Below are 27,823 nucleotides of genomic sequence, written 5' to 3' on the forward strand. Positions count from 1 at the left end.
GCACAAGCCCAGCAACAATAAAATGTTAATGCAGCCAGGATGAGATTTTATCACACAACATCACAGATACAGAAAAGGAAATGTTGGAGATGGAGCTTAAAATGACCAGTTAAAGCATCTCACTCTCCTAACGTAAGATACTTTCATTCCAGGTAATAACTCCCTATTAGAGCTGTTTCCCGTTTTTCTCCTCCTCATCTGAAGGGTGGTGCTTAGATGACCTCATGGTGGCTCAGAGCCCATGCTCTTCTCTGAATTGCCACAAACCTGTGCTGCAAGTATGCCAGTATGGTCTTGTCCTTGAGTCGCCAACCCCAAGGTGTGCTCTCCTGGCTCCCTTCCTTCCCCACTCCTGTGGTTGGCAGGACTTTTTCTTGCATCATATCTGCCCTTCTTATCAAGATGAAATCTGTAAATACCCACTTTCCAGAGGCCCACTAGCAGATAGCTAATGGACAACATAATTTCTGGGATAAATGAAAACACACACATATACATACCTAATCTTCATCACATAACTTTGCCTTCCTTTATCATTGTCCATTGTCAGAACATCACCTTTGGGAACCTTGTGGGAAAAAGAACTTGGAATTTGGGGTTATTCCCAGTAGACTGTCCAGGAATTTTTTGCCTTCTACTGTAACCCCAGTGTCTGAAGTAGTACATGACATGGGGTAGGTGCTCAATAAATACTTGTTGAATGAGTGAATGGCTGATCTATGGTATACGAATTTATCCAGTTCACCTTTTAGGGGCAATCTTGTTTCCTTTATCTATGGGCAGAGCAGCCAATAGAAGCTCATGTGCTGTCCACAGCAATCACCAACTTGGAGGTGGTAGTTGAAGCCATGGATCTTAGGTTGGTATCTCAGAAAGAGCAAGAAAGAGAACAAATGGCCCTGGTCAGTGTGGCTCAGTTGGTTGGGGTGTTATCCTGTAAACCAAAAGGTCATGGGTTCGATTCCCTGTCAGGGCATATGCCTACGTTGCAGATTGGGGCACATATGAGAGGCAACAGATCCGTGTCTCTCTCCCTCTCTCTCTCCCTCCTTTCTACTCTCTCTAAAAATCAATAAGCATGTCCTCAGGTGAGGATTAAAAAATTTATTTAAAAAAAAAAGAGCCCTGGCTGGTGTGGCTCAGTGGATTGAGCACCGGCCTACAAACCAAAGGTCACTGGTTCAACTCCCAGTCAGGACACATGCCTCGGTTGCAGGCCAGGTCTCTGGTTGTGTGTGTGTGAGAGACCTCCCTCCCTTCTCCTCTTTCTCTATAAATAAATAAATAATTAAAAAAAAATTTTTTAAGTAAGAGATCAAATGGGTGCCAATAGCAGATCTAGAAGAGTGGTTCTCAAACTTTTAAGTATCAGAACCCTTCATACTTTAAAAATTGTGGAGGACTCTAAGGAGCTCTTTTTATATAGGTATGTAAACATTTACTGTTGAAATTTAAACAAAACTTTTAAAATATTAATTTCCTTAAAATTAACAACAAAAATACATGTTGTCACAAATAACATTTTTATGTAAAATACAGCCATATTTTCTAAAACAAAAGTTAATGAGGAGTAACATTTGCTTTTTTGCAAACCTCTCATGTCTGGCTTAATAGAAGGCAGCTGGATTTTCATATCTGCTTCTGCACTCAATCTGTTGTGAAATGTTTTGGTTGAAATTCAGTCTTGTACAGACATGTATTTGGAAAAGAAAGAATTTGGGGGACTCAAAATGTTCTCTGGTCACATTCTGAAAACTGCTGTCCTACAGCGACGGTGATTATGGAGGACCCAACCCTCCAGAGATGCCAGACCCTGATATTAGAACAGGATCCCAGTTTCTCACTCTTTCTCTTTCTTTCTTTCTTTTTTTGTCAGTGAACATATATCAACATTTTATTATTTCTAGCAGGTAAAATTTGAATATTTCAGTTGGGCTAGTTTTGTTACATCAAAGCTTAAAGGGACTCATGAAATTACTGAAAAAGGAAGAGGAGATCTTGTGATAAAGTAATTCTCAAGTATCAATACAGATTCCAGTCCAACCTCTCCTATTTTTCTAAAGGTCATTAAGAATTTTTAAGTGGATGTTGCTATTTACCCATGTGAGCATGTGTACACACACATGCATGCACGCACACATCTCATTTAGTTGTTTCTTTTTATAACTTTGGATAACAAAAGCAGTGTATTTAAGATAGAAACAGAAAAGGCAATTACCTTCCTAAGCGTTTTAGATCACTCCCAGTATGACATGTCTCAAATTACATCAGGGTTTGTAAGTCTTTAAAGAGAAATATATAAATTTTTGTCCAAAACAAAAATGATACCTCATCTTGGTGGGAAAAATTAAATTCTTACCATTAGATGACAGTCATAATGCTGGTTAACACAAGAATTAGGTTTTTCCTTAAAAGGTACATAGTGGCAAATACTTTATAAAAATATGAGTATAGATATCTATCATTGAAGTATTTCAATGGTGGTGGCAAGGAAAAAAAAAATAAACCTCACTGTCTTCCTCTTTTTTTTTTTTAATTTTAAGAAAAAGACACTTTCCATCTAAATTGTCAGCCTGAAGAGGGTTTTAAAAACTACCAAAATTTGGAAACCAATCTAATTCATCTGGTTATGGATATCATCAAATGACTATCAGGCCTCCAAAATGGAAATGGAGTAAAGTCAAATAGTAAAAAAAAATTGTGATTTGAGCAAAATGAAGGCAGTAACAACAAAATAATTTGGGAATAAACAAAGATACCACATTAAAATAGATTGTGAAAGATATAAAACTCAAACCACCGTTCAAATAAATCTTATCTAAAAGAAGGATATAAATCATGGGAATATATAATTTTTTTAATAAAACAATTTTGCTCATACATGTTCTTTGTGTAGTCCCTAAAAAATTTTTATTTTTGCTTCAGTGCAAATGTATAGTCAAAAAAAAAAAAAAATGAAAATGTCTCATGTGACTTAGCAGGAACAGTTTCCACAGCCTTTCACACTGTTCACAATTTCTTCTTGTAGTTTCTTCCTTTCCTCTTCTTTGGATAGATTTTCTTCCTTTGCATGCCATTTGGGATTATCATGGCTCTGCACATGGGTGCTCTGTGTATGCCACATTTCTGAATAGATACTGCCAGCATTAGCAAGCAAACCATGGTGAGTACCACGTTCAGCTACTTTACCCTGGTTCAAGACAATGATTTCATCTGCATCAACCACTGTTGACAATCTGTGTGCAATGAAAATAGAAGTTCTGTGTTTGACTGCATCCCTCATGGCACTAAGAATAGTCTCTTCAGTAATTGAATCTAATGATGAAGTGGCTTCATCATAGAGAATGACTGGAGGGTCCTTCAAAATGGCTCTTGCAATTGCTACTCTTTGCTTTTCTCCTCCTGAAAGCTTGAGTCCTCGTTCCCCTACTTGGGTGTCATATCCATGTGGCATTCGAAGAATTGCATCATGGAGTCCAGCTAATTTTGCTACTGCATACACATCCTCGGGTGAAGCATTCATGTTTCCATATAACAGGTTGTAGTAAATGGTATTATGGAAGAGAACAGCATCCTGAGGTACTACTCCCACTGCCCTCCGAAGGCTCTCCAGACTCACATCTTGTATATTTTGACCAGCAAGGTAAATGTTACCTTTTTGAGGCTCATAGAAGCGAAACAATAGCCTCACTATTGTGCTTTTCCCTGACCCACTACTTCCTACAATGGCCACTTTCTTTCCTGCAGGGACTTCAAAAGATATTCCATTAAGAACTTTCTGCCCCTCAATGTATTCAAAATGCACATTATCAAAGGCCACTGTAGCTGTCTGTGGTGTGAGCTGAAGGGGAGATGCCATCACTTTGTCTTTAATTCGGGTGTCTACTTTAAGTAGCGTAAACAAGGTATTCATATCTATGAGTGCTTGTCTAGTTTCTCTATATACAGTTCCCAGAAAGTTCAGGGGCAATGACAGCTGAAAAAGCAGTCCATTCACCATTACTAGATCTCCAACAGTAAGGGTACCTGCCACAATTCCCTGACTAGCAAGCACCATTATAGCCGTTAAACCAACACTGAAAATAGCACTTTGACCGAAGTTCAGCATAGCCAGAGTAGAGGTACTTTTCAATGAAGCAGTCTCATATGTCTTCAAAAATCCATCATATCTTTGTGCTTCATAGTTTTCATTATTAAAATACTTCACAGTTTCGTAATTCAACAGAGAGTCTATGGCAGCATTACCTGCATCATTATCTGCTTTGTTCATTTCTATTCTAAATCTAGTTCTCCACTGTGTGACGCCAACTGTGAATGCTGTGTACGCACCAAGTGTCCCGAGAGTCACCAATGCAAACTGGGCACCACATTTATAATACAGAACAGCACTGACAAGAGAGACTTCAAACATAACGGGAAGAAGATTAAATACTAAAGCACTCAGAACAAAACTGATAGCCCTCGTTCCTCTGTCAATAGCCTTTGATAAAGCTCCTGTCTGTCTGCTCAGGTGGAAAGCCAGGTCCAGGTTGTGAAGATGAAGAAAGACATTTTTGGCTATTCTTCGTACTGAGTTTTGGGCCACCTTGCCAAATACTACATTTCGAACTTCATTAAAAAAGGCAGCTCCAGTTCTTGATACACCATAGCCGATCAGAACTGCCGTTGCCATGGCTGCAACTGTATTTGGTGCATCACTCAGGTTCAGCATGTTTCCCGACATCTGGTTGAGACTGTCTACAGCATATTTAAACATGAAAGGAACTACAATATTCATGCTCTTTGCGCAACCCAAAAATCCCAGGGAAATGGCAACCCTAGCTCGTAGATCTGGCCTGTCTTTGGGCCACACATAAGAAAGCATTGCTTTCATGATTTTCTGAGTATCAACATCTTTTAACCCTTCTTTCGGGTCTGAGTGGAGTCCTCCTCCTGCATGACCATGCCAAGATGTCCTCTTTTCTATCAGCGGCCATACCTGGGGAGCCTGAGACACTCGTGCGGTTCCTGGGACGCCGAGCTGACGTGACCCCCTTTGCGAACTTGATCCGCGTACGGAGACTAGAGGCTGGATCAGACTCAAGAGGCGCAGACGGTTTTCAAAAGCAGCCGCCGCAGCAGCCCAGCGCCAGGAATGTATCGCGAGCAGCGCCATCTTAAGCGAGGAAAGAGGAACCAAGAGCAGAGGATTGTGGGCTCTTTCTTTCTTTTTTAAATCCTCATCCTAGAATAAGGAGAGATAGAGAGAGCGATGTGAGAGAAACATATACGTACCCCCGCCGGGGATCAAAACTGCAACTTAGGTATGTGCCCTTACCAGAGATGGAACCCACAATCTTGTGGTGTATGGGACGACCTTCCAACCAGCTGAAGCACCCGGCCAGCGCTGTTTCTCACCCTTTCTACCTCTGGCCTCTTTGCTTACGATTGCACAACTCTTCAACAATGTAAAAACAGCTGGTAGCCCTGAGCAAAACAATTAGATAAGATGTAAGAGGGAGTGTGCTGGTCTTGTGTAGAAGGGAGTGGATTAGACATCCTAGAAAGGGGCGGAGGGAAAGAAAACACATAATGCATTTTCAGCAAGGAGAAGAGGTTACGAAGTTTAGACACATCTATGCACAAATATGTCTTAGTGTCTGAGCTGCAAAAAGGAAACAAACAGTGAAGCTCCACCTGCTCTGTGTGTGTCAAAGGAATTGGCTCTTAGAGGGGAAGGAGCTGGTGTACCTAATTATATTCCTATCTCCTTATCTCATTGGGCCTAACTGGCAGGATCACAGCTTTGTCAACATTAACTGAGAAACTGGTGGAAAGATAGCAGAATTTACCAGGTGCAGCTTTAAGAGTTGTAAATTCTCAGCATGTTGGACTGGCTTTGTCACCTTGGTGGGAAGGCTTCAGGTAAAAACCTGTTTATAAACCCTTCACCATGGGCCAGCCCCACTATTAACACCTTCACTCTGCACCTCACTTTTCTGCTTTATAGAGGGAAGGTATAGGCAGCCAGCTGGCAGTAGCCCTGGCCTGGCCCCAGATACCACCCATTTTCCATCACAAGTGACCCAGCTCTACCTGAGAAGGTGTATGTATAGAAATGAGTGACTGTATGGTCATCAGTGACTGTATGGATGTGAGCAGATTGTGTGCTGCTGCAGCTAAAGGTAAGAGCCCCACCCTGGAAGCTTTTAATAAACTGATAACAAGTCCAAACTTTGTAGCTGGAACTTTCCAAGGCTGTTTCTTAAATACAAAGGAATAACCTTTCCATTTCTACTGCACTAAGTCCTATGCTGATTTGTGATGTCTCGCATTACTGCTCTGCATTGCTATTTAAGTACCTGGGATCACTATCTTGTTTAGCACAGTTATCTCCAAGTTTCAAATAGTATATCTTACCTAGAAAGCACTTTAAAGTTTATAGTGAATGCAAGTTAAGTGAATGAATTCTGGTGGTCTTATTTAATGTATACAGAGCATGTGCTTTTCATACATTATACCATTTACTAAAACTGTTTATGTAATGCTTATCTTCCCAAGAAGGTATACAAACTTTTTGAAAGCAGGAAATGTATATTTGTGGTTGTTTTAGACATTCTACACAGTACCCTTATGTCTGCCTATCTTATGGAAATGTTCTTCAAATCCTTCTAAAAGATATATTTTATAGTATTAAAAGTTATATCTGTTTATCATATTGTTACATGGTGGGACCTGCTTACTTTTTTAAGTCCCACTAATGGTTTTAGGGTAGAGAAAGTTATTAGTTTATGGTCTAATAATGGTTCTCACTTTTCAGAAAAGGTCCCAGATCAAAGGTGTGTTTCACAATCTATTATGTAACAAAACTGGACTACATATAAAAGTATATGTTAACATGCCAGTTCCCCCACATCATTTCCAAACAGAGAAGCTCTGCTTTTCTCTGTTTAGAATTCAAAAGGTTCTACAGATTTTTACCTAAATCAGAGCAGCAGTGCCAGCTAAGGAAGATGTGGTATTGAGATGAAAATCTTGACAGACATTAAAATAGCAGATGAATTAATTAATGGAGAGCCAGACAGAGGAATTTTCCACCTGGAAACAGAAGATTTCTATGTCTCTCCAAGACCTCACTTTACCTATTAGCTCAAAGAAGAAGTATAATAAGTGTTTTTTAATATAACAGCTTTATTGAGATGAATTCACATACCATAAGATGTACATTTTTAAAGTTTACAATTCAGTGGATTTTATATATTTATAGAATTATGTAACCATCACCTCTAATTTTAAAACATTTTTATCAAAACAAAAACTTAGTCTTTATCCCAAAAAGAAACCCCATGCTCATTAGTAGTCACTCTCTAGTCCCTCTTCCCTACCATCCCTTGGCAACAACTAATCTACTTTCTGTCTCTATAAATTTGCCTTTTCTGGACATTTAATATAAATGGAATTGTACAATGTGGGACTTTTAATGTCTGGTTTCTTTCACTGCGCATAATGTTTTCAAGGTTTGTTCATGTATAGAATATATCAAGTATTTTATTCCCCTCTATGGCCAAACACTATTTCATTGTATGTCTATGACAGATCTTGTTGATCCATCCATTAATAGATGGATATTTGGGTTATTTTCACCTTTTAGTTATTATAAATAACGCTGTTATGAACATTTACATATAAGTATGTATGTATACATGTTTTCAGTTCTCTTGGTTATATACTTAGGAGTGGTATTGTTGGGTCATAAATAACTCTGTATATACAAACACTTTGAAGAACTGATAAACTGTTTTCCAAAGCAGTTGCATCATTTTATTATCCCATTAGCAGTGTAGGAGAGTTCTAATTTCTCCACATCCTCACCAACACCTGTCACTCTCTTCTCTATTCTGTCAAGCCTAGTGAATGTGAAATGGTACCTCATGGTGATTTTGTATTTGCATTTCACCAATAACTAATAACGTCTTTTGAACACTTTTTGATGTACTTATTGGCCATTTGTATATCTTCTTTGGAGAAATGTCTATAAAATCCTGTGCCCAGGGAGCAAAGAAGAAAAAAAAAAAAGGAACTATTGTAACAATATAATCAATAAAATATACTTTAAAAAAAAATCCTGTACCCATTTTTAAATTGGGGTTATTTGTCTTTTTATTATTGAGTTGTAAGAGTTCTTCATATATTCTGGATACAAGTTCCTTTTCAATATATTCAGTATAATTCAGAAATAATTTCTTCATTCTGTGCATCGGGTTCTATGCTTAACTCTAAATCTTGGCAAATTATTTTACTTTTATCATCTGGAAAATGAGAGGGTTCAAAAGATGCCAGGATTTACAAATTAGGGTACATACATACTGGGAGTAGACATCAGTAACCCAGAAGTAGAAGACACCAATGGTTCATGTAGTTCATCTTCTAAATGCCAATATTATTGGATTGGCCAAAAAGCCTATTTAGTTTTTTCCATAAAATAAAAAACACACTTTTTTATTTTCATCAATAACTTTATTGATTTTGGAGATTTTGAATATGTCTGCTATCTCCCACATGGTATCACATTTACTGTTCTCAATTAATGTCTCGATTTGATCACTGTCAACTTCCACTGGTCAGCACGACCCTAGAGTATCGTACAGCGAGAAATCTCTAGCACAATACTTCACAAATCAGACACATTTGATCTGCCACAGCACCTACTCCATACACTGCACAAATCTTTTTTTGCATTTCAATTGCATTTTTACCTTTCTTGAAATAATAAAGCATAATATGCTGAAAATATTGCCTATTTTCTTCCATCTTCATTATAAAAATGACTACACAAAAAATTTACCGATTTTGATGTTTTTTTAAAGTGCACGGTGATATGACAGCTGTCACAATGGAATCTAACAAAATTGTTTTGAATGGAGTTAAATATAGCTAAGCGCTACTAGAGCCATCTTACCGAAAAAAACAAACAAACTTTTTGGCCAACCTAATATTTAAAGATTTTAGGGTAAGCAGAATCTTGCTTTTCCATGTGTGAAAGTCTAGAGAGAAGAAAAACTGTGCTAACCAAACAGAAATTCTGACATTTTTGAAAACCAGGTTGCAATGGTATTGCAGTTGTGTCAAAACAGTCTGGGAATGTGGACTTTGGAAAGATAAACTATGCCTGATCATTGGAACCTGTGAGCTGAGCATGTGACTTTGCAACAAGTCTTTGAAAGCTTTTTTTTTTTTTAAGCTATTTATGGCATTTTAACTTTTGATCATCTAAAAATCATTAACACACAAATGAACTTCCTGCTGCCATTATCTTTTTAAAATTTATATTTTTATTTACTAGATTATGCTTAATTCCACTTCCTAGCATGGTCAGTTCCCTGAAAAATACAAATATGTCAAAGATCATGGTTTTCTTTATTGTTAGTGTCACTTTTTAAAATGTACTTCTCAGAGTACAATAATTTTGAAAACTAAATTTTCTACACCAAACATGGATAGGAACAGGAAGTTAAAGTGTAACCATAAAACAGTTAAAAAGAAAAAACAGGAAAAATAATAAGAGAATTTTAGAATAATCTTAAATCATGGAGAGTTGAAATAAACATGGCATTGATTGTCCCTGGAGCACCCCAAGATAAATTTGAGAGGACAAAAAACAAGAATAAGTACCACCTCTATAGCCACAACTACTGACTTATTAGGAAAGAGTAGAGTATTCTTAGATGTTTCTTTAAAATATGGGTTTTAACCTATGCTTAATGTAAACAAAACCTGATTTTTTTTCCTGTCATAATATTTAAAAATTTTAATAGCCTCTTTCTTGTATTTTCTTTTTTTATAGCATCTTGATTTGTTTCATGGATGTACTATACTCCTAATACCCTGATGCCATTAATTAGAGGGGCTTTTTAAAATCTTCTTCCATTATCTGTCTCTGTGTCCTGCAAATTCTTTTTATTCCTGTTTGGCTCCTCAGAAATCTGGTGACCCTTGCCTGACTGCATATACTTTATTTAGAGTACGTATAGCAATAAGAAGCTGATTGTAAGCTCTGTGCACATGGCATGTGTTATAGACTAATGAGCATCAATATTGATTGTTCTGGCTGGGATATATATATATATATATATATATATATTTTTTTTTTTTTTTTTTAAAGAAACCTAACTTTTTTTTAAAAGATTTTATTTATTTATTTTCAGGAAGAGGAGGAGGGAGGGAGAAATAGAGGAAGAGAAACATAGATTGATTGCCTCCCGCATGCCCCCAACTGTGGGGACCGGTCCGCAACCCGGGCCTGTGCCCTGACTAGAATCACATCAGAGACCCTTTGGTTCGCAGGCTGGTGCTCAATCCACTGAGCCACATCAGTCAGGGTTGGGCTATATCTTAAACACCTGATGTCAGTATTTAATCTAATCACATTATATGCACTTGTACATTTGAATAGTAACTCTAATGTGTTAACTTACTAGTTAGGACAAAATATCACCTTCTTTTCTTCTGAAACTCAAAGTTAATGAGATCATTTTAGATATAGCATTTATAGCAATGAGTCATATTTGGCTGCAAGTCATAATCAATATCTCAGAGAAAACTTGGCAAAATACCAACATAACAACTTCATTCTGAGCTTCTCTGTGAAAGTGGTTGTGGTTGTTCCTCAGCTGTTCAATCCAAACATTCTTTTGGTCTTTCTCTGTGTGTGCAGGAATATTTTAAAATTATATAATTCAGGGAATGTCAGTTTCATCTTCTTGTAAAATCTTAAATTTTTTAAGGAGTAAATAAAGAGTAAAGATAACTCAGGCAATGTTGACTTGCTCTGAACAAATCCTAAATCTGTCTGGATGTTATAAGAACATGGGAATGTTATTCCTTAAGAAGAATTAACAGAAAATCATTAGTCAAATATCATTTTTCTTTTTCTGTTCTGGGGTTTCAAAGTACAAAAAACTAAAAATATCTCTGTACAATTTCACCTAGGCTTGAAAATTATAATCATTTATTTCTCTAAAACAAGTATTCATTTTGTAACCTTTTACCATCATACAATTGAAAAGGCTCTAGTGTCTGAAATTCTACTTTATCATATAACCCTAAGTTCAAATACTGTAAAAATTGGGGCACTGCAGTATTTTCTAAAACTGAAATATGCTGTTCTTCTCATGGAACTTTAGCTGACTAGAAAGACAGGATTAAATTGACTGTTCTGGGACCTGAAAAATAAAGGAGATTTGACAGGGTATGTTTCAATCCATTTTCCTTAATTTATTTTAAATTTCTTGGTAGTTTAAGTCTTATTTTCTAAAACTGTCAAATGAAATAGCCAAAAGTAACCAGGCTGTTCGGAGGCAGTGATTTCCATGGAGGCAAACAGATTTCTATGTTTGTGTACTAAACAAGAGTGAGACCACTTTTTCTATCAGGGGTTCGTAGGCAAGTAAAAAACAGCTTAATTATGTTGGAGTTCTTTTGTTTGTGAAAGACAACACAAAACTTACAATTAATTTGACTTTAAAATTAAGAACATCAAAAATAAAACCTTACTAAACCACATAAATCATATTCTCTCTTCAAATTGCCCCTTTTGGATTTTCATATTCCTGTCAAGGCTATGATTTCTCTCCAAATGAACCAGATTGAAGGTCTGGGAGCAATCTCTTTCCTCTTCCTGCTTCTTACCTCTCCTCAACCCTCATGCTTCTATTCTGCCTGGTCCCTCCACTAGACTCTTGATGGCAGTCATGAAGTCTCAAGCTTTTATTACCACATCCACCATTCCGTTTGCTCTGAATAGCTTAGCCCAAGTCCTCAGGTGCCTCACAGTTAAGTTATTGCCATTTGTCTCACTGCCTCTAATCTATGGAGGAATTTCAAGCTTATTTGCCTAAAGAGTCAGGTAAGTAAAGGAGTGAAATTAGCTGGATGAGCACAGGCCTTATTTTTTTTTTTTCTTTTTTTCAGGACCACAGGCCTTATTTTTAAAAGTCTCTGCTCAGCTCTAGTCAACTGTCACTTCATCAGGGATGATGAGACAGTGTTGCTAGAAATCCAGCTTTCCCCAAAAAAGTCAGAGATCCTGGAGTTTCCATACGTTATTTCACTTTCCTTGGATTCCTGGGATTTCAGGTACAAGAAGAAGGATGCTTTGTGCTTGGAAGATAGGTTATGCAATGTACTGTGTTGGTCAAACTTCTTGAACTGGTTCCTGAAGTGGTCCTCCACAACTCCTTATAAATAGGTGCCTTGTCACCCTGGCTCATCATCCAAGCCAGGAGCCACCAGAAAAGTGACTATTAAGACAATTACACTGAGCCAGCATGATGGTGATGAATCATCCAATCATTCAATCTGGACCAATCCAAACTGCAACAGTTAGTTGTGCCCTCTCTGGAATTTGAACTTTGGATAAACAGTGAGTTAACTGGTAGTGACAGTGGACGTGGAAATACACAAAAAGCACAAACAGAAAGAGTGGTTGAGTCACATCAGTGACAGGACATTAGAATAAGAATCAATAAACATCCGCTAAAGAGTGACACAATAACCAAGTACTGGGGTTACACTGGATCCTGACTTAATTTTGAGTTTGCAAACTTCATCTCAAGTCTGTTAGGTACTAACTGTAATTCCTGTTCCTCCCATGAGTTCTAGGTATAAAAGTTTTCCAGAAAAGAGTATAGAATTTCCTCAAGAAATTAAAAATGGAACTGCCTTTTAACCCAGCTTTTCCACTGCTGGGAATATAGCCTAAGAATCCCAAAACACCAATTCAAAAAAAATACATGCACCCCTATTTCACAGCAGTGCTATTTAGAATAGCACAGCCTAAGTGCCGATCAAGAGAGAGTGCATTAAAAAACTGTGGTACATTTACCCAGTGGAATACTACACAGCAGTAAAAAAAAAATTCTTTTTGCGACAGCATGAATGGAACTGGAGACTATCATACTAAGTAAAATAAGCTAGTCAGTGAAAGACAAATACCATATGATCTCACTTATAAGTAGAATCTAATGAACAAAATAAAATAAGGAGCAAAATAGAACCAGAGACACAGAAACATGGAACAGACCGACACCTGCAAGAGGGGAGGGGGAGGTGGGAGGTGGGGACTGGGTGAAAGAAGGTGAAGTGATTAGTCAAAGAACATGTATGAATGACCCATGGACATGGACAATGGTATGGGGATTTATTATGGAAGTAGGGGGACAAGCTATTTGGAGGGAGGCGGGAGGGGAGGAGAGTAGGACAACTGTAATAGCATAAACAATAAAACATTTAAATTAAAAAAATTTTTCCTGGGATGCTATGAGGCCTGGTGAGTGGTCAATCTTCATGTCTTCCTTATGCTTGTGTGTGCATAACTTTAAAACAAATAACCCACTACTTTAGGTAACCTGAGTGAATTCTTTCAATGAAAAAAAACTAACAATGTATACAATGCTTTTTTTTTAAGAAGTAATTTTACTCAAACCTTGATAAACTATAAAATGCTTGTCCAAACTGCTTTCTCTCCTGTGGTCCTCTGCCCCTTTCTATTTGTACTGAAGTAGAAAATTGTTCTGGAATAATTATTAAGAGCATTATTTACTTAAGTAACATCAATAAGTCAATAAAAATGTGCCAGTATTCTATAGAGTGTATTCTGTCTCAGACTCACACACGAGGCATTAAGTTTTTGATGACTTAATCCAGAGTTGTTATAAGTAGGGATGGGCCTTGATGTCTCAAGTTTTACAAGGAGCTTAAGTCATGAGAAAGATAACTCTCCACAGAACAATGTGGAGAAGGAATTATGTTTCAATTCCATTCTTTGAATATTTAAGGAAGAGAAGATGAAAAGGTAGTTGTATTCTTTCTTAGTTGTGGAGGGAGACCCAGCATGTCTGTCTAGACCTCCATCTTGGCCTGAAGTCTTTTTCTCTTTTAAAGTTACTCTAATGATGATGATAACAGTAAGAAAAATAAAAAGGAGAGAAAGACATGAAAAAACACAAAGCATAAGGAATTAGATTGTCAAGGTTAATGAAGTGATTACAAAAATGACAACTGGTGAGACATAAAAGGATTATACATGAGGGTGAGGGATTAAAATTTTAAGTCTGTTGGGAACAAAATTAGTTTTTTAACAATGGAATGTTTTAAATGATTTCATAGTGTTAGAATTAAATTATAATTTTTTAAAAAATCAATGAATGTCCTCCAACCTGGCCAGGTAGCTCAGTTGGTTCGAGCATCGTCCCATGCTCCAAAAGGTTGCCAGTTCAATGCCGGTCAGGACACATACCTAGTTTGGGGTTTCGATCTCAGTCAGGGTACTTACGGTTGATATCTCTCCCTCTCTCTCCTTTCCTTTCTCAATGAAATCAATAAACATAACCTTGGGTGAGAATTAAAAAAAAGAAGAAGAAGAAGAAGAAATGTCTGCCAATTTTGTCTAAAAAATGGCCTACCAGTGATACTATCCTAATCTCAATCTGGACTCATGCAGTGTTCCTTTTTTCCCCTATACCTGTTTCATTTAAAACACGAATAAATATTTCTCTTTGTGTAATGAATGGCAAATGGTTCAAATAATGCTGAACATGAATCATTGACTAATGATTTAAATATGAAACATTTTTTTTATTTTTAAATTATTGAGGTGACATTGGTTAATAAAACAAAAAAAAATTTTTTTTTAAGAAAAAAAATAAAGGTTATATACAAAAGGGACCTGGAATCTGTAAGGTGATTCCAGAAATGAAATGAGTTGAAAATCTATGGTGAGACCAGAACTTTCTACCTCTGCTTTAGAGAAGGGCTATTATACAATATTTAGTCAGCTGAAAATGGTTTGGGAGAGAGGTGCTCATGTGGTGCTCTGATATTCATCCCTGAAGCTCAGATTTTGCCCTAATGTTTTTCTTCATTTAAAGGAACAAGCGTTCCTTTAAAAATAGCTCATTCCATGTTTTGGGTCAGAGAAAGCTGAAGATAATCTGGAACATGTTTTTGTTTATATAAAGCAAGAATGTTTTGCCCTGGCCAGGTAGCTCACTTGGTTAGAGCATTGTCCCAATATACCAAGGTTGCAGATTCAATCCCCAGTCAGGACATATACAAGAATCAACCAATGAATGCAATAATAAGGGGAACAACAAATACAATAATAAGTAGAAAACAAATAGATGTTTATCATTCTCTCTCAAATCAATTAAAAACATAAAAAACATTTTAAAGCAAAAATGTTTTCCAAAATGTTTGGGAGAAATGCTGAAGAGACCATAGAACCATCTTTAAAGGTCTTTCACTGACCAAGCTCTAACAATTAAGCAAAAAAGGGAAAATAATTACAAATAATTGAAACTATGTCAATCTCTGAAACTCCTTAATCATTCCCCATAGGAAAAAATTTACAATTTAGTAATAGGTAGTTTGGCTATAAAAGATAGTGAATGTGATAGTATATATGTTAATTTTTTTAGAAGTTTAGTAGGTACAGAGTTACATGTCTTGGCATTTTTAAAAATCTAAAGCCTATATTAATTTATAAGGCATAGGCATGCTTTTTCTCTAATTGTGAAAGTAGGGGGGAATGAATAGAGGGAATTAGGAATCAGCCAAGCATTCTTGAACAAAAAATATTAACTATACCAAGAACAGAAAGAAGTATGCCACATCATTTGTTACACATAACATCCAGGTAAAAGGAGATCCAACATAAAATCAACACTGGGGACCAAAATGACAAAGTAGAAAGAGAATTCACTAGTGTGTTTCAAGAGGAGGGTATGTCATATGTCCTGCAGAAGATAGCTGATTGTGTAGGCTCCATCCATGACTCATAAAAAATGAAATCTTTCAATCGTCCAATTAATTACAACAAATTAATAAGACAAATCAGTTTGTAAACAGTCTATGTCAATATATGATGATAAGAAGCTGGATTCTCTAAGGTGGCCCAATGAAACTTTAAAAAACACCATTTCGGGAGAGGCATTGGGTTGTAGTCTGTGAATGGCAAGGATTTGAAACATTTTATCAATATATAAAGGGAGAGCCTGCCAGAAGGCACACCAGGCCTATGACCCAACTAAGATTCAATTGGTTGAAACCTCAGCTGGTCTAATTATTTATTGGTCTAAATAATATGCTGCTTCTTTTGGTTTTATAACTAGGATAAAATAGAATTATGTATCCATAATATTATTGTACTCCAGGGCTGCCTTTAGTCCTTTTGACACCTTTGTACCAATAAGAAAAAGACATACCTCCCATCCTCCAGGTGGCCCAGTCACCAGATAGATGACCTTAAGAGCAGAGTGAGAGCTGTCTTTCAGTCCCCCATGAACCCTTCAGCCAGGCACTCTTGTGCAAAGCGTGACCCTGCTAACCCTTTAGGAAGATTTAAGAAATAAACATGTGGCAACCCCAGAAACCTTTCAAGTACAGGGATAATAAAGATATTAATTTCAACCTATGGTAATAATACTTTGGAAGTAATGTAAATGTCAGTGTAAATTTAGTCATTATTGTGAAAATTTGTGCATATTTTGTTTGCTTTTAAATATAAATCTTATAATTTTAATTAAACTTTTCAGAGTATGTTGATGAACTAAAGTTTGTAATCAATGCTTAAATATCAGGGAAATTTTTATTTGTTAAGTTTAAACATTTTGATTTCCTGGTTGTGTTCACTACTTAGAGAAATGTTATGTCATAGATTTGAAAGATTAATAATTTGAGCATTGAATAAAGTAGAAATTGGAGTAAGTGTTCCTTTATTCACACAGGTATCACTTGGGGCTTAGACATTTAAGATCTAAGCCATAATAGGTAGAGGAAATGAAAATAAAGTCACAGTGAGGGAGGGAAGAAAGACACTGAGAGCATGAGGAGAGAAAGATGATGTTCAAGGTAGAGAAAGGCAGAGAAGGACTGCAGTAAAATGAGACAAGCAGAAGAGAGGACAGGAACTCAGAGGGTTCTCAAGTGTTTATGCCGGTAAACTGCTTATTTCACACATGGCCTTTTCCTTTTTTTTTTTTTTTCATTCTTTATTTGTGGTCTTTACCCCTTTTCCCAACTCTTTAATGTCAATTTTTTATTTAAAAAAACAAACTCCTCTAAAGAAACTGTTGAATTAACAAAAATAAAACCAAGGCATGCACTGGAACAAAAAGCTTCAAGAACCTTGAGAGACTACCCAAGTTTACCTTTGGAATGTCTTGCTACCCCCACGATTGGCCCTTTGGGCCAAGACAAGAGCATCTAATCTTTTCCTTTATATCACATAGCACAGATGAAATCAGGTTTGGATAGTAACATAAGACTTTACTGAAGACTAAGGGCCTATAGGAATTATATACAAAGAGTAACACAAAATCCAATAATCTGATTCATGAAGCCTGGATTGCTCCCTTCTGGTGGGCCATTCTAGCTACAGTCTTTTAGTGGAAGCCACCATTTTAGCATCATTCACCCAGGTAGTCACAGTTGCAAGATTCCCTTCCTTCCCATTTCTTTCTTTCTTCTTATTTTTTCGTTAAAGTTTATTTGAGCCAAACCAATGACATATGCCAGGGAGCAAGATCTCAAATGCTCTTGCAAGGTTACCTTTTTTAAAGTACAAAATCGAGTCTAAAAGGAGGCCTACCATTCAGGCCCCAAAAGGATTATCTAACTCACCACATAATAACTCACAGACAATAATAGGTTTATTTTATCAAGGGTCTCACTGACTGCCAATTATCAGACCCCTGGAAGATAAATTATTCCCTAGGACAGTGTTATATTACCCTAAGACAAAGTCAAACTCTAGGCCTTGGGATATAGTAAAAAGAGCACTGGACTAGGCATTAGGAGTTTAAGTGATTTAGTCTGACTCATTGTGTAAGTCTTAAGCAACTTACTTTACCTTTGGAGGCTTTTTTAAAATATCACATGTGAAACAGAACCTTTCTCAATCTTCTTTATAGGATTAGAGTAATCCTTTAAAGGATTAGAATAAAATGAGAGAAGAGATGAAAAGTGCTTTGAAAAACTAGAAACTTTTAAAAACAAAAAAACAAATTAACTAATTTCAAAGGTTTTATAATCTTTGTCTGCTCTTCCCTACCAACTTTTGCCAGGCCATTCTCACCTGATCCTAAACTCAACTTCAATTTACAGCCTCAAAAATTCAAATGGAAGTTTCTCTAATTGATCTTTTACAGCTCTGAAAGTATATGAGTCTCATTTATCCAATGCACAGGGGAACTTATTAGGTATTAAGTGTTGGAAACAAAAAGTGAGTAAAAATCCAGCAAACATGATAAACTCCAGCAATCATTAACAATCATTAATGATAGAGTGTAGTACTAAAAGTTTGCATAAAGTTATTGAGAAACATTATTCTGCATATTCCCTGCAAAGTTCAACTGTCATCAGTCATAAAACACCACGTACTATAAAGCTGAAAAATATTGGTTAGAGACTGTGACGGATACAGTGCAGTGTGAGGGGTATTTTTTTGTTGTTGTTGTTGTTATTTAACTTTTTAAACTTGGTTTGAGATCGAGCGAGAGAAACATCAATTTTGTTGTTCCATTTATTTATGCATTCATTGGTTGATTCTTGCATGTGCCCTGACCTGGGATGGAACCCACAATGTTGGCTTATCCAGACAAAGCTCTAACCAACTGAGCTAAGTGGCAGAGAAGTGTAAGATTATTGTGGTGTTTAAAAACCCACAATGTAGATTAGCAGGCAATATGGATGCTAAAACTTTGTTCTCGCCAAAAAAAATATTCTAATATTAATTTACTGTATGATGTTCGACAAGCACTTTTTTGCCTCTCTAAGCCTGTTTCCAGTCTTGTAAATGAGGACCTAATTCTTAGGGTGGCTGTGAGGTTCATATGAGATAATTTACGTAAAGAACAGTTCCTGGCCCATAAGTGCTTGTTAAATAACCACAATTCTTTTTTATGTGTGAGTGCAGTCCAAGAACAAGACGAGAGCGATTTCTATCAACACACAGCTAGCAAAATACACTAGGTTGAAGAGCTATTTCAGCTCCTCCCTTAAGAGACGCAAGCCTCCTCCATTGCTTCCTATTCAGTATCAGGCACCGTTTTCGCGATCCCAAAGTCTCACAGTCCCTCAAGTATGAAGGCAGAAACATCCCGGATTTATGGAGAACTTTTTACACATTAAGGGGCAAATTTCAATCAATTTCATTCCCTTAATTCTTACTCCGATTACCACGGCTAACGAGCAGTGTGGCTCAGCCGACTAAATGAAAAAAACGTGAGCCACACCTGGTCAAATATAAATATGGACTGATTTTGTTCACTATTGCTAGGAAAAAAACCCATAACGTACTTTGTAATAAAACCGATAACGCTATTATGTTGGGCTTGGAATAAAACACAATCCTTGCCCAGAGTCAGTAGCCTAGATGCTTCCGGATTTCTTTTCCTTCCCTCCCGCCCCCACTCCCATTTCCAAATTCAGTCTGACCTCTGCGTGGAGGGCGAGCTGCGGGGGCGTCGAAGGAGAAGGGTGGGGGAGGAGGGGCTGAAAAGGAACTTCATTGTTCGCGGGGCTGACTCTTCCCGAAAGAGCCCGTTGGCAGCGCCTGCGCAGTTCGCGTTCTTTGTGCCCCTCTGCAGCAAGCTAGTTGTTTGCGTGTGTCTTTCAGAGGCGGTGGGGGCGGAGCCACGTGGGTGGCAGGCCCTGTCGCATTCTGATTGGTTTTTTCCAGGGGGGTGGGTGGTTTTAGGGCGGAGCTTCCGATAACAACACTAGGAGCTGGAGCTGAGGCTATTTGTTGCTGCGCCGCCACCGCCCGAGTCCCTGTCCGCGCTCTTCTCGGGCTCTCTTAGCAGCAGCCGCGCTGCCTTTCCTCTCTGGCTTCGCTTGCTCCTTTTCTTCCTGCGGAACCACCTTCCTCCTAGCGCCATGACCGTCGTCTCCGTCCCGCAGCGGGAGCCGCTTGTCCTGGGCGGCCGCCTTGCGCCCCTGGGCTTTTCCGCCCGCGGTTACTTCGGGGCCCTTCCGATGGTGACCTCGGCTCCGCCGCCTTTACCCCGGATTCCGGAACCCCGGGCACTGCCGCCCACCCTGTTCCTCCCTCACTTCCTAGGGGGGGACGGCCCGTGTCTGACGCCCCAGCCTCGCTCTCCAGCATCTCTACCCAACTGCAGCCTCGTCCCGGTGGGGGGCACCCCTCGGGCCGCTCCAAAGAAGCGGAGAAAGAAGAAGGTGCGGGCCAGCCCGGCAGGGCAGCTGCCCAATCGCTTTCACCAGTACCAGCAGCACCGGCCGAGCCTGGAAAGCGGGCGGAGCTCAACGGGCCGGAGCGCACCACAGGAAGTCCCAGACCAGGCTGCCGCTGCCGCTGCCGCCTTCGCCCCGGGTCCTGCGACCGCAACCGAAACTGAGGAAGCGAGCCTTTTCCCTGGTCCGCTGCCTCCGGCGGTGCCTGCCCAACCCTCGTTTAGAAAAGAGGTGAGTTCCGTGAGAGAGCAGGGGACCACTGAGGAATTCTGGACCTTAGACGGCTACAGCCAGGCTCTAGGGTTTCGGGCCCTGCACAGAGGGGGGCCGGGAGAAGGGGCGGCTGTTTACTCGGGAGGGAAGTTTCCGTGACGCCTGCTCCGTTCTTGCTGCGGGGAAGAGGGAAAGGAGGGGGAGGCTTGCGGTGGCTTTACTGATTGGCTCCCGAGGACCAGCCAATGAGAGGAGCGGCTGCACCCCAGCAACAGCCCGGATTTAGAAGGCTGGCGTCGTTCCAGGGGGTTTCAGCTTTCTGAGTGCGCGGTGGGGTGGGAAGGGAAGGGGGCCTCGGGGGTGACGTCAGCGCGCGCTACGTGCGGAGCGCTCCGCCGCTCATGAAGGAGGCAAGACCGGGTTGGGGGTATTAGAAGAAGGGGTCGGGGCCAGCTTTTGGCTTCCTGATGGTGGGTAGTTCCAAGGCTAGGCGGCGGCGTGCGTACACTAACACCGCCCTGGTGAGTGATTGGGCGGGGACTACGTTGGCTCGATTCCTTTGCTGGCTTTTTGCTGAGCTGTGAGGGCGCCGATCCAACTCAGGCTCTGCCTCTCGCGGGGCCGACCTACTTAGCTGTACTTAACTTTTCGAAGTTGATGGGAGCGGTGGTAGAGTTCCTTCCTCTCTCTCTGAAACAATATATTTTGTGTGCTAGTCTATCAGATGAACAGAATTTCCACTGTATACAGTACCGGACTTCTTAATGGAAGGTGGTTTTATTACTTGTGTCCAGACTGAAATATTCGAAAGAAGAGTTATCACGTGAACTGATGTTATGCTGCTCAATTGCCATGCTATTGGGCTAGGATAAAATTGATAAAAACTTAAATGGAATTACAACGCTAAAGTGACTTGAAATTAAAGCAACCTTTATATCAAAATAAAACGTTTTATTGACTTAAAACTTTAATAATGAAATAAAAGTTATTGCCATTTGTTGAAAAACTGCTGCACTGAGTAGTGCAGCTTATCAAGCTGTGCCCTTAGGAAAAATTAAATTTGTTCGCTGTAATTCCTTAAATTATCTTATTAGGTTCCTTTCAAATTTTAAAATTCCATGGCTGTTCTGAAATATTAAAATAAAAGCGATTTTTTTGCACTTCTTGATTCCTGGTCAGTAAGATTCCTTTCTTTCCAGAAAGGTACTAAAACCAGGGAACTCTGTTAGCAGTTTCCGTGTGACATGGACTATGTTACCTTGCGTCTCTATTTTTGTGTCCTGCTTCCCTACCATATTATATACAAGTGTTGGAAGGGCAGTGTGATCTAATGGGTAATTACTTCATACTTTTTATCCAGCGGCCCCTTCCTATAAGAATCACTTGAGTTAAGAAAGTGATTAGAATGTGTGGCACCGTTCTTAAAGCATTTGTGAAACCAGGAAGTAAGGAGCAGGTAGGAAACTTCCTGATTTGTTATAATTGGAAAAGATGATAAAGGTAATAAGTATTTTAGTATTTGAGCTTTCATTTTAGTATTTAAGTACCTCAGAATTTTTCTTTTTAGAAGCTACTTAGTAACCATTACCAAAACAACTTCCTCACCTAAAATCTAGCTCCTGCTAATAAAATTTTTATTTATCATGAAATAACTTTTTTAAAGTACCTGTCTTGGAGATAAATATTATAGTTTTTATTTTTCACCAGACTCAACCAAAATGACAGCATTAGGACATGTTTCTTGGCAGCATCCTATTGTTAAAACACTGACTTTTGTCAGAAACCAGTTGGCATTATTCTTCCTTAGAATTATAGAAAGATGAACTTGGAGTTACTTTGAGTTTTTTACTTGACATTTTAGAGCTGACTTATACATTGCATACTGGTAACAGTGGTGATTATATTTTTAGTGGTACACAAAATTAGATATGTGCAGGTTTGCACATCCAGTGATAAGTTGCAACAAGCATCTATGTTTTTAACTAAGTGAACTAAAGTCCAGGTGCAAATATATATATTAGCTATTTAGTGTGAGGTTCATGAGTGATTTTTATGAGACTGTATTCACTTTTATGTTCCTTGTCTTTGTAGGTTTTAAAATCAAACATGGGAAAATCGGAGAAAATTACCATTCCTCACGGGCAGCTTGTTCATGGTATGCACTTGTGTGAACAACCAAAGATAAACAGACAGAAAAACAAATATAACTTACCACTAACCAAGATCACCTCTGCAAAAAGAAATGAAAATAACTTTTGGCAGGATTCTGTTTCACCTGATATAATTCAGAAGCAGGAAAAAAAGCCTTTTAAAAATACTGAGAACATTAAAAAAAAGCATTTGAAGAAATCAGCATTTTTAACTGAAGTGAACCAAAAGGAAAATTATGCTGGGGCAAAGTTTAGTGATCCACCTTCTCCTAGTGTTCTTCCAAAGCCACCTAGTCACTGGATGGGAAGCACTATTGAAAATTCCAACCAAAATAGGGAATTGATGGCGGTACACTTAAAAACTCTCCTAAAAGTTCAAACTTAGATCTTGGACTTCACTATGTATGTAAAACGGTGTTTCCAAAATTTCTGGACTCTAGAAAGAAAAATGGTACAGAAATGGAAATTTGCCATGTTGCAGTCTACAAGTGCAAAAGATGAGTTTAAAAAATTACGAACAGCTTGTATTATATTTTATATTTTGTAAATACTGTATACCATGTATTATGTGTATATTGTTCATACTTGAGAGGTACTTATAGTTTTGTTATGAAAGTGTATTTTGCCCTGCCCAAATGGTAGGTGTTTTGTATATATACTGAAGAAATTTTAAGTGTGTGCTAAGGCACATGGAAGACCAATTTATTTGCACAAGGTACCAAGAGATTTTTCAAGAAACAGCTGTCGAATCTCAAGGTGAAGATCTAAATGTGAACAATTTACTAATGCACTACTGAATTTTAAATCTGTGGCACAATCATTGTAAACATGAGGTTTGTTTCTCTAAATTGGTTTCTGCCTTCTTACCTGTAATTACTGGGAAACTCCTATGCTTATGTTTACCAAACTTAAATCTATGCTTTCTTGGTTTATCCATATTCAAATTGAAAATACCTCTAATGTTAATGCCAACAAAATCGGTTGTAATCAAATTTTTAAAATAATAATTTGGCCTCTTCCCCCCCCCCCTTTTAAACTAGTCTGGACTCTCTGTGTGTGCCTGTTTCATGTTTGAAAGTATGACTAGGAGATGGATTTTAATTTTCACTTGACTGGCTCAGTGTCTTCAACTTTATATAGTTGTCAATCCTCCCTCTGGAATTTAGAGCGGCCGGTAATTTCACACTAGTACTTCTTAGGGGAGAAATTCCTCATCTTAACTAATAGAAATGATTGTGGTCAAAAGTAAAGCTGATTAGTTTACAATTTAGAATATATTTATTTATGAACTTTTTCATAAAATACAATTTGACTTGACCGTACCATACATTTTCAGCAAAAGAAATAACACTTGGTTTACTTGAGTTTACGTGATAATGAATGGTGGTACTTGAATCAAAGCAAGCATAATTGATGTTAAAATAGTAAGTGGAGTTTTGAAGTTTGCTTGAAGATGAATATGGTGGCTTATCTATTTTTAAAATTCAAACTTCGTTCTTTTGCTCAGTATATATGTAAGGTGTATTCCAATAAGAAATTCAAAAACAATTTTCCCTGGGTAATTTTTAGTTATAAAAAGCTAAAATTTATCTCAAATAGGAAAAAAGTTTTTGTGAATGGGCAATATTTAGACATAAAAAGGAAGAGTGATAAGAAGGGTGTATATAGGATTTTGTAAGGTATAATAAAGGTACTGCTGTCTTTACTAGAAAAGTAAGTGGGAGAATCTTAGGTCTTGCACTCCTGTGCCACTTAGTTCACATGGGAGGGGAGAAGACACTTAACTTTCCGGCACTACGAAGGTGGATAGTGATGTGGGCACCTTACTTAGAATCACTTATTGACTTAATGAGCAGTACGAGAAGTATGGTAACTTGTATTATAGCTGCCACAAAATCAGATTTAGTAGATTTGCTGTCTTGTAGATACAATTCATGTAACTCGGCCAACTATAATTTCACACTGGCTATAACATTCTTTGTTATATGTGTATAGAGAAGGCGGTATTTCATCATTAATTTGTGTGTGTGTATACACACACATGTGGCTTTAAAATACATTTAAAGAAACTTAATAGAAACCATTTTTCCCTAATAAACCTGAACTTTCAACCTTGTGAAAGATTTTCTAAGGGAAGTGTCAACTAATAAGTGGCTAAAATTATTAAAGGTATAAGAAAACATATTATAAAGTGATGTGTTATAGTTTGAAGAGTGAACAAAATTGGCTAAATTAGACTAGATAACGTCTAGTGAAAAGTATGAACAAACTTAAAAGTTGGATAGTTTTGGTGTTAGTAAAATACTATTCAGCAACTTCAGTCCCTTTGAGCTGCTTTAACAAAATACTAGAGACTGGGTAGCTTGTAAACATTTCTCACAGTTCTGTAGACTGGGAAGTTCAGTGGATTTGGTGTCTGGTGAGAGCCCTAAGAGATGGGTTTGTTTTTTTAAGATTTCATTCATTCACTTGAGGGGAAGAGAGGAGAGAAACATCCATCTGTTATCTTGGACACACCCCCAGCCAGCATTCTAGCCCTCAACCCTGGCAAGTGATCCTACCAGAATTGACTGGTAATCCTTTGATTTGCAGGACAATGCTCAACCCACTGATCCACACCAATCAGGGCTAGATGGTGTTCCTTCACTGTGCTCAAAAGGCAGAAGCATGAGAGCACAAACTCCATTCATTAAGGGTTCTGTCCTCATGTCTTACTTTCCAAAAGCTTCACTTCCTAATACCATTATCTTGGGGTTAGGATTCAATGTGAATTCAGACTATAGTGCAACTTCTGCAGTGACCACTAAATTTTGATGGCCTGAAAGGGGGCTTGTAAAGAAGTGAAAGGTTTATAAGTGGAGTATGTGAGTGGAAAAAATTGTCACATGAATTGGAACTTCACTGTAGAACAAATCAATAATGTGCTTAGTATTTGATACTGAGGTTGCTTTGAGATATATCTGTACAATTTGGTACCAAGTTCATTCAACTTGTGCCACTGATGAAGTGACACTATAGAAACAGCTGCTTGTATTTGCATTAATCTTGGTGCTAAGTATCAGCATTCTCCTTGTAGGCAGATAAGTAGAAAAGGCAATAAAAGACCAAATCACACTTAAAAGGTTGACAGGAGCCATTCTTTCAAACTTCAGGCAAGTAATACACATTTTTATCAGGACCAGCATTTAGGTTTTCAGGCATAGTACTATGTAATCACCTCATCACAATACTTTAATAGAAAGCTATCAGGCTGTACAAATTTGGGGCTTGAATGAGCTAAAAGTTAATAGTATAGGTGGGTGAGCAAGAAATAAAAGTATAGGCTGTATCCCACTTATCCACAACAAAGTGCTTGAAGAGGTAAAAAGTCATTTTCTCTCCCAGAATATAGTGACATTCTGTAAAGAGTTGCCTAGTTGGGAATCATGACACCTTAGAAGGGGCATTGAGCTGGGCCTTAAAATACTCAGTAGTATTTGACATGCAAAGAAGAGGAAAAGAAGTGTCAGAGGAAAAAGTCTGAGCAGACAGTGGTGTGAAAAGATGTGGACTATCTAGTAGCTCAAGAGAAGTGCAAGGAAGACTAATGTATTGAAAGGTGTTTAGGTAATACCATGAAAGCCCTTGAATGTCATGCTGAAGTTTCAACTTGATTCTGTAAGTATGGTAGGGCCATCAAAGGTTTAGAGGAAATAAACCCCACCCTGTATAAAGAGCTTGGAAAGGGCTTGAGACAAGAAAACCACTTGAGGATATTTCAGTAGTTTTTGAAAGAGCCTAAAGGATATCAGAAGGAAGATAGAGGCATGGACTTTGGGAGATGTTTGGGAGGTCAAATTACTGAGTACCTAGGAAGCTATTAGGGTCCTCTTGGAGTGGGATCAGAATTACCGAGGAAGATAATTTTGATTTGTATGCTGGCCTTTGAGGTGGATGTAGAATATCCCCACTTGGAAATAATAGCAAGGTCAGGCCTAGAGATAGAGCTTTGTTAATAGTGCATAAAAGCACTAATTAGAACATGAAAATGGAACAAATGTCTTCCAAAGCTTCTCATTTTTACCCTCATAAGCCATTGCTTCTGCCTCCTATGGACTCGCAATGTCATAGAAAATTACTTGTTGATAGAAAGTATTTCCTTTGAAACTGTGTTAAATGGTGGGTGGTACTCTACCTACCTGTAGAAGTCTGTTAGTGGACAGTTCTGAATTCTGATAGCAGGGGCCCAGCTGCTGAAAAGGAGGAATAAAGCTTCTTTCCCTGTTCTTAGTCCAAAATTTGAAAGTGGGCAAAACTGATCATTTATAATTCTTTCTGTACATCTCCCTTATAATGACTCTCTCATCATGTTGCTGAATACATTATCCTTGAGGGTGGAAGGCCCTCCAACTCCCATGCCTTCTATATAATTGATAGCTGCTTCAGGCTGAAGGAATCAAATATTCTTATACTTAGGTTTGAAAAGCATCTTCCTATATATATTTAAACTTTTGAAGGACATTACTGAACTAAATGCATTTTAAAGTCACAGGCTTGCCTTGCTGAGCATGATTCCTGAGCTAACTTATCCAAGTTGTTTTTTTGTACTTTATTCCTTATTCTCCTGAATCTATAAATCTTTTAAAAATTCCCGAATACAATGGAGAGTATGTCTGAGGCAAAATTGTGTAAGCACAAAGCATGTAATTTGAAAAGTACCTGTTTTTAAACCCAAAGGAAATTTGAGAGTACATTTTACAGAACACTATACATAAAAATTTAATCTTTGAAAGAAACTTTCTTGAAAGTTTTAGGTAGGATTTTCTGAAGGTATGGTATGGATGGATTTTTTTCTTTATTTTTAAGAGAGAAACATCGATTTGTTGTACCACTTATTTATATTCATTGGAACCTGAAACCTTGGTGTATCAGGATGACGCTCTAACCAAGTGAGCTACCGACCAGGGCTCAAATTTTAGAAAAGGATTAATATCAAAGATTGGATTGCCCTTTTCCATCAGCTTTCCAAGGGACCTAGTCACTGCATTCAGTCCAGTCTCCTTAGCCATCTATTAAGTTCCTGTATCTGATGCTTGAGACCAGATCCTGAATGTCAAAACTAAGGAAACAGAATTGTTTATGAAAAATATTAAACCAGGGTTTTCTGATCATTCTTCAGCTAACTGGAATACCCCATTACGAACATTCCAGTTTTCAATATTTTACTGTTAAAATAATTGGGAAAGAAA

The 27,823-nt window shown here is 38.1% G+C and overlaps 1 protein-coding gene and 1 pseudogene across 3 annotated transcripts; one reads left to right on the forward strand and one right to left on the reverse strand.

The window, feature by feature from the left end:
* Window positions 1-2,842: 2,842 nt before the first annotated feature.
* LOC150007448 (iron-sulfur clusters transporter ABCB7, mitochondrial pseudogene) lies at window positions 2,843-19,713 on the reverse strand (annotated as a pseudogene). 2 transcript variants are annotated; one of them, XR_016511628.1, is made up of 3 exons: window positions 19,474-19,713; window positions 5,318-5,466; window positions 2,843-5,224 (listed from the first exon to the last, which is right to left on the reverse strand). The product of XR_016511628.1 is annotated as an iron-sulfur clusters transporter ABCB7, mitochondrial pseudogene, transcript variant X1 (transcript). The 2 variants fall into 2 exon arrangements; XR_016511629.1 differs by lacking the exon at window positions 5,318-5,466.
* A 54-nt stretch (window positions 19,714-19,767) lies between these two features.
* PNRC1 (proline rich nuclear receptor coactivator 1) lies at window positions 19,768-25,716 on the forward strand. The gene is made up of 2 exons (XM_090279665.1): window positions 19,768-20,463; window positions 22,537-25,716. The coding sequence occupies exons 1-2, from the start codon at window positions 19,915-19,917 to the stop codon at window positions 22,978-22,980; spliced, it is 993 nt and encodes a 330-aa protein (XP_090135791.1). The 5' UTR covers window positions 19,768-19,914; the 3' UTR covers window positions 22,981-25,716.
* Window positions 25,717-27,823: the final 2,107 nt, after the last annotated feature.

The sequence above is a fragment of the Furipterus horrens genome, unplaced genomic scaffold (genome assembly GCF_987537825.1).
Source record: "Furipterus horrens unplaced genomic scaffold, mFurHor1.1.pri manual_scaffold_6, whole genome shotgun sequence".
In the NCBI taxonomy this organism is placed as follows: domain Eukaryota; kingdom Metazoa; phylum Chordata; class Mammalia; order Chiroptera; family Furipteridae; genus Furipterus; species Furipterus horrens.

Coding starts and splice junctions, on each gene's coding strand:
- PNRC1 (XM_090279665.1), top strand. CDS start 19,915: ATGACCGTCGTCTCCGTCCCGCAGCGGGAGCCGCTTGTCCTGGGCGGC. Junction 20,464..22,536: donor AACCCTCGTTTAGAAAAGAG/GTGAGTTCCGTG, acceptor TTGTCTTTGTAG/GTTTTAAAATCAAACATGGG.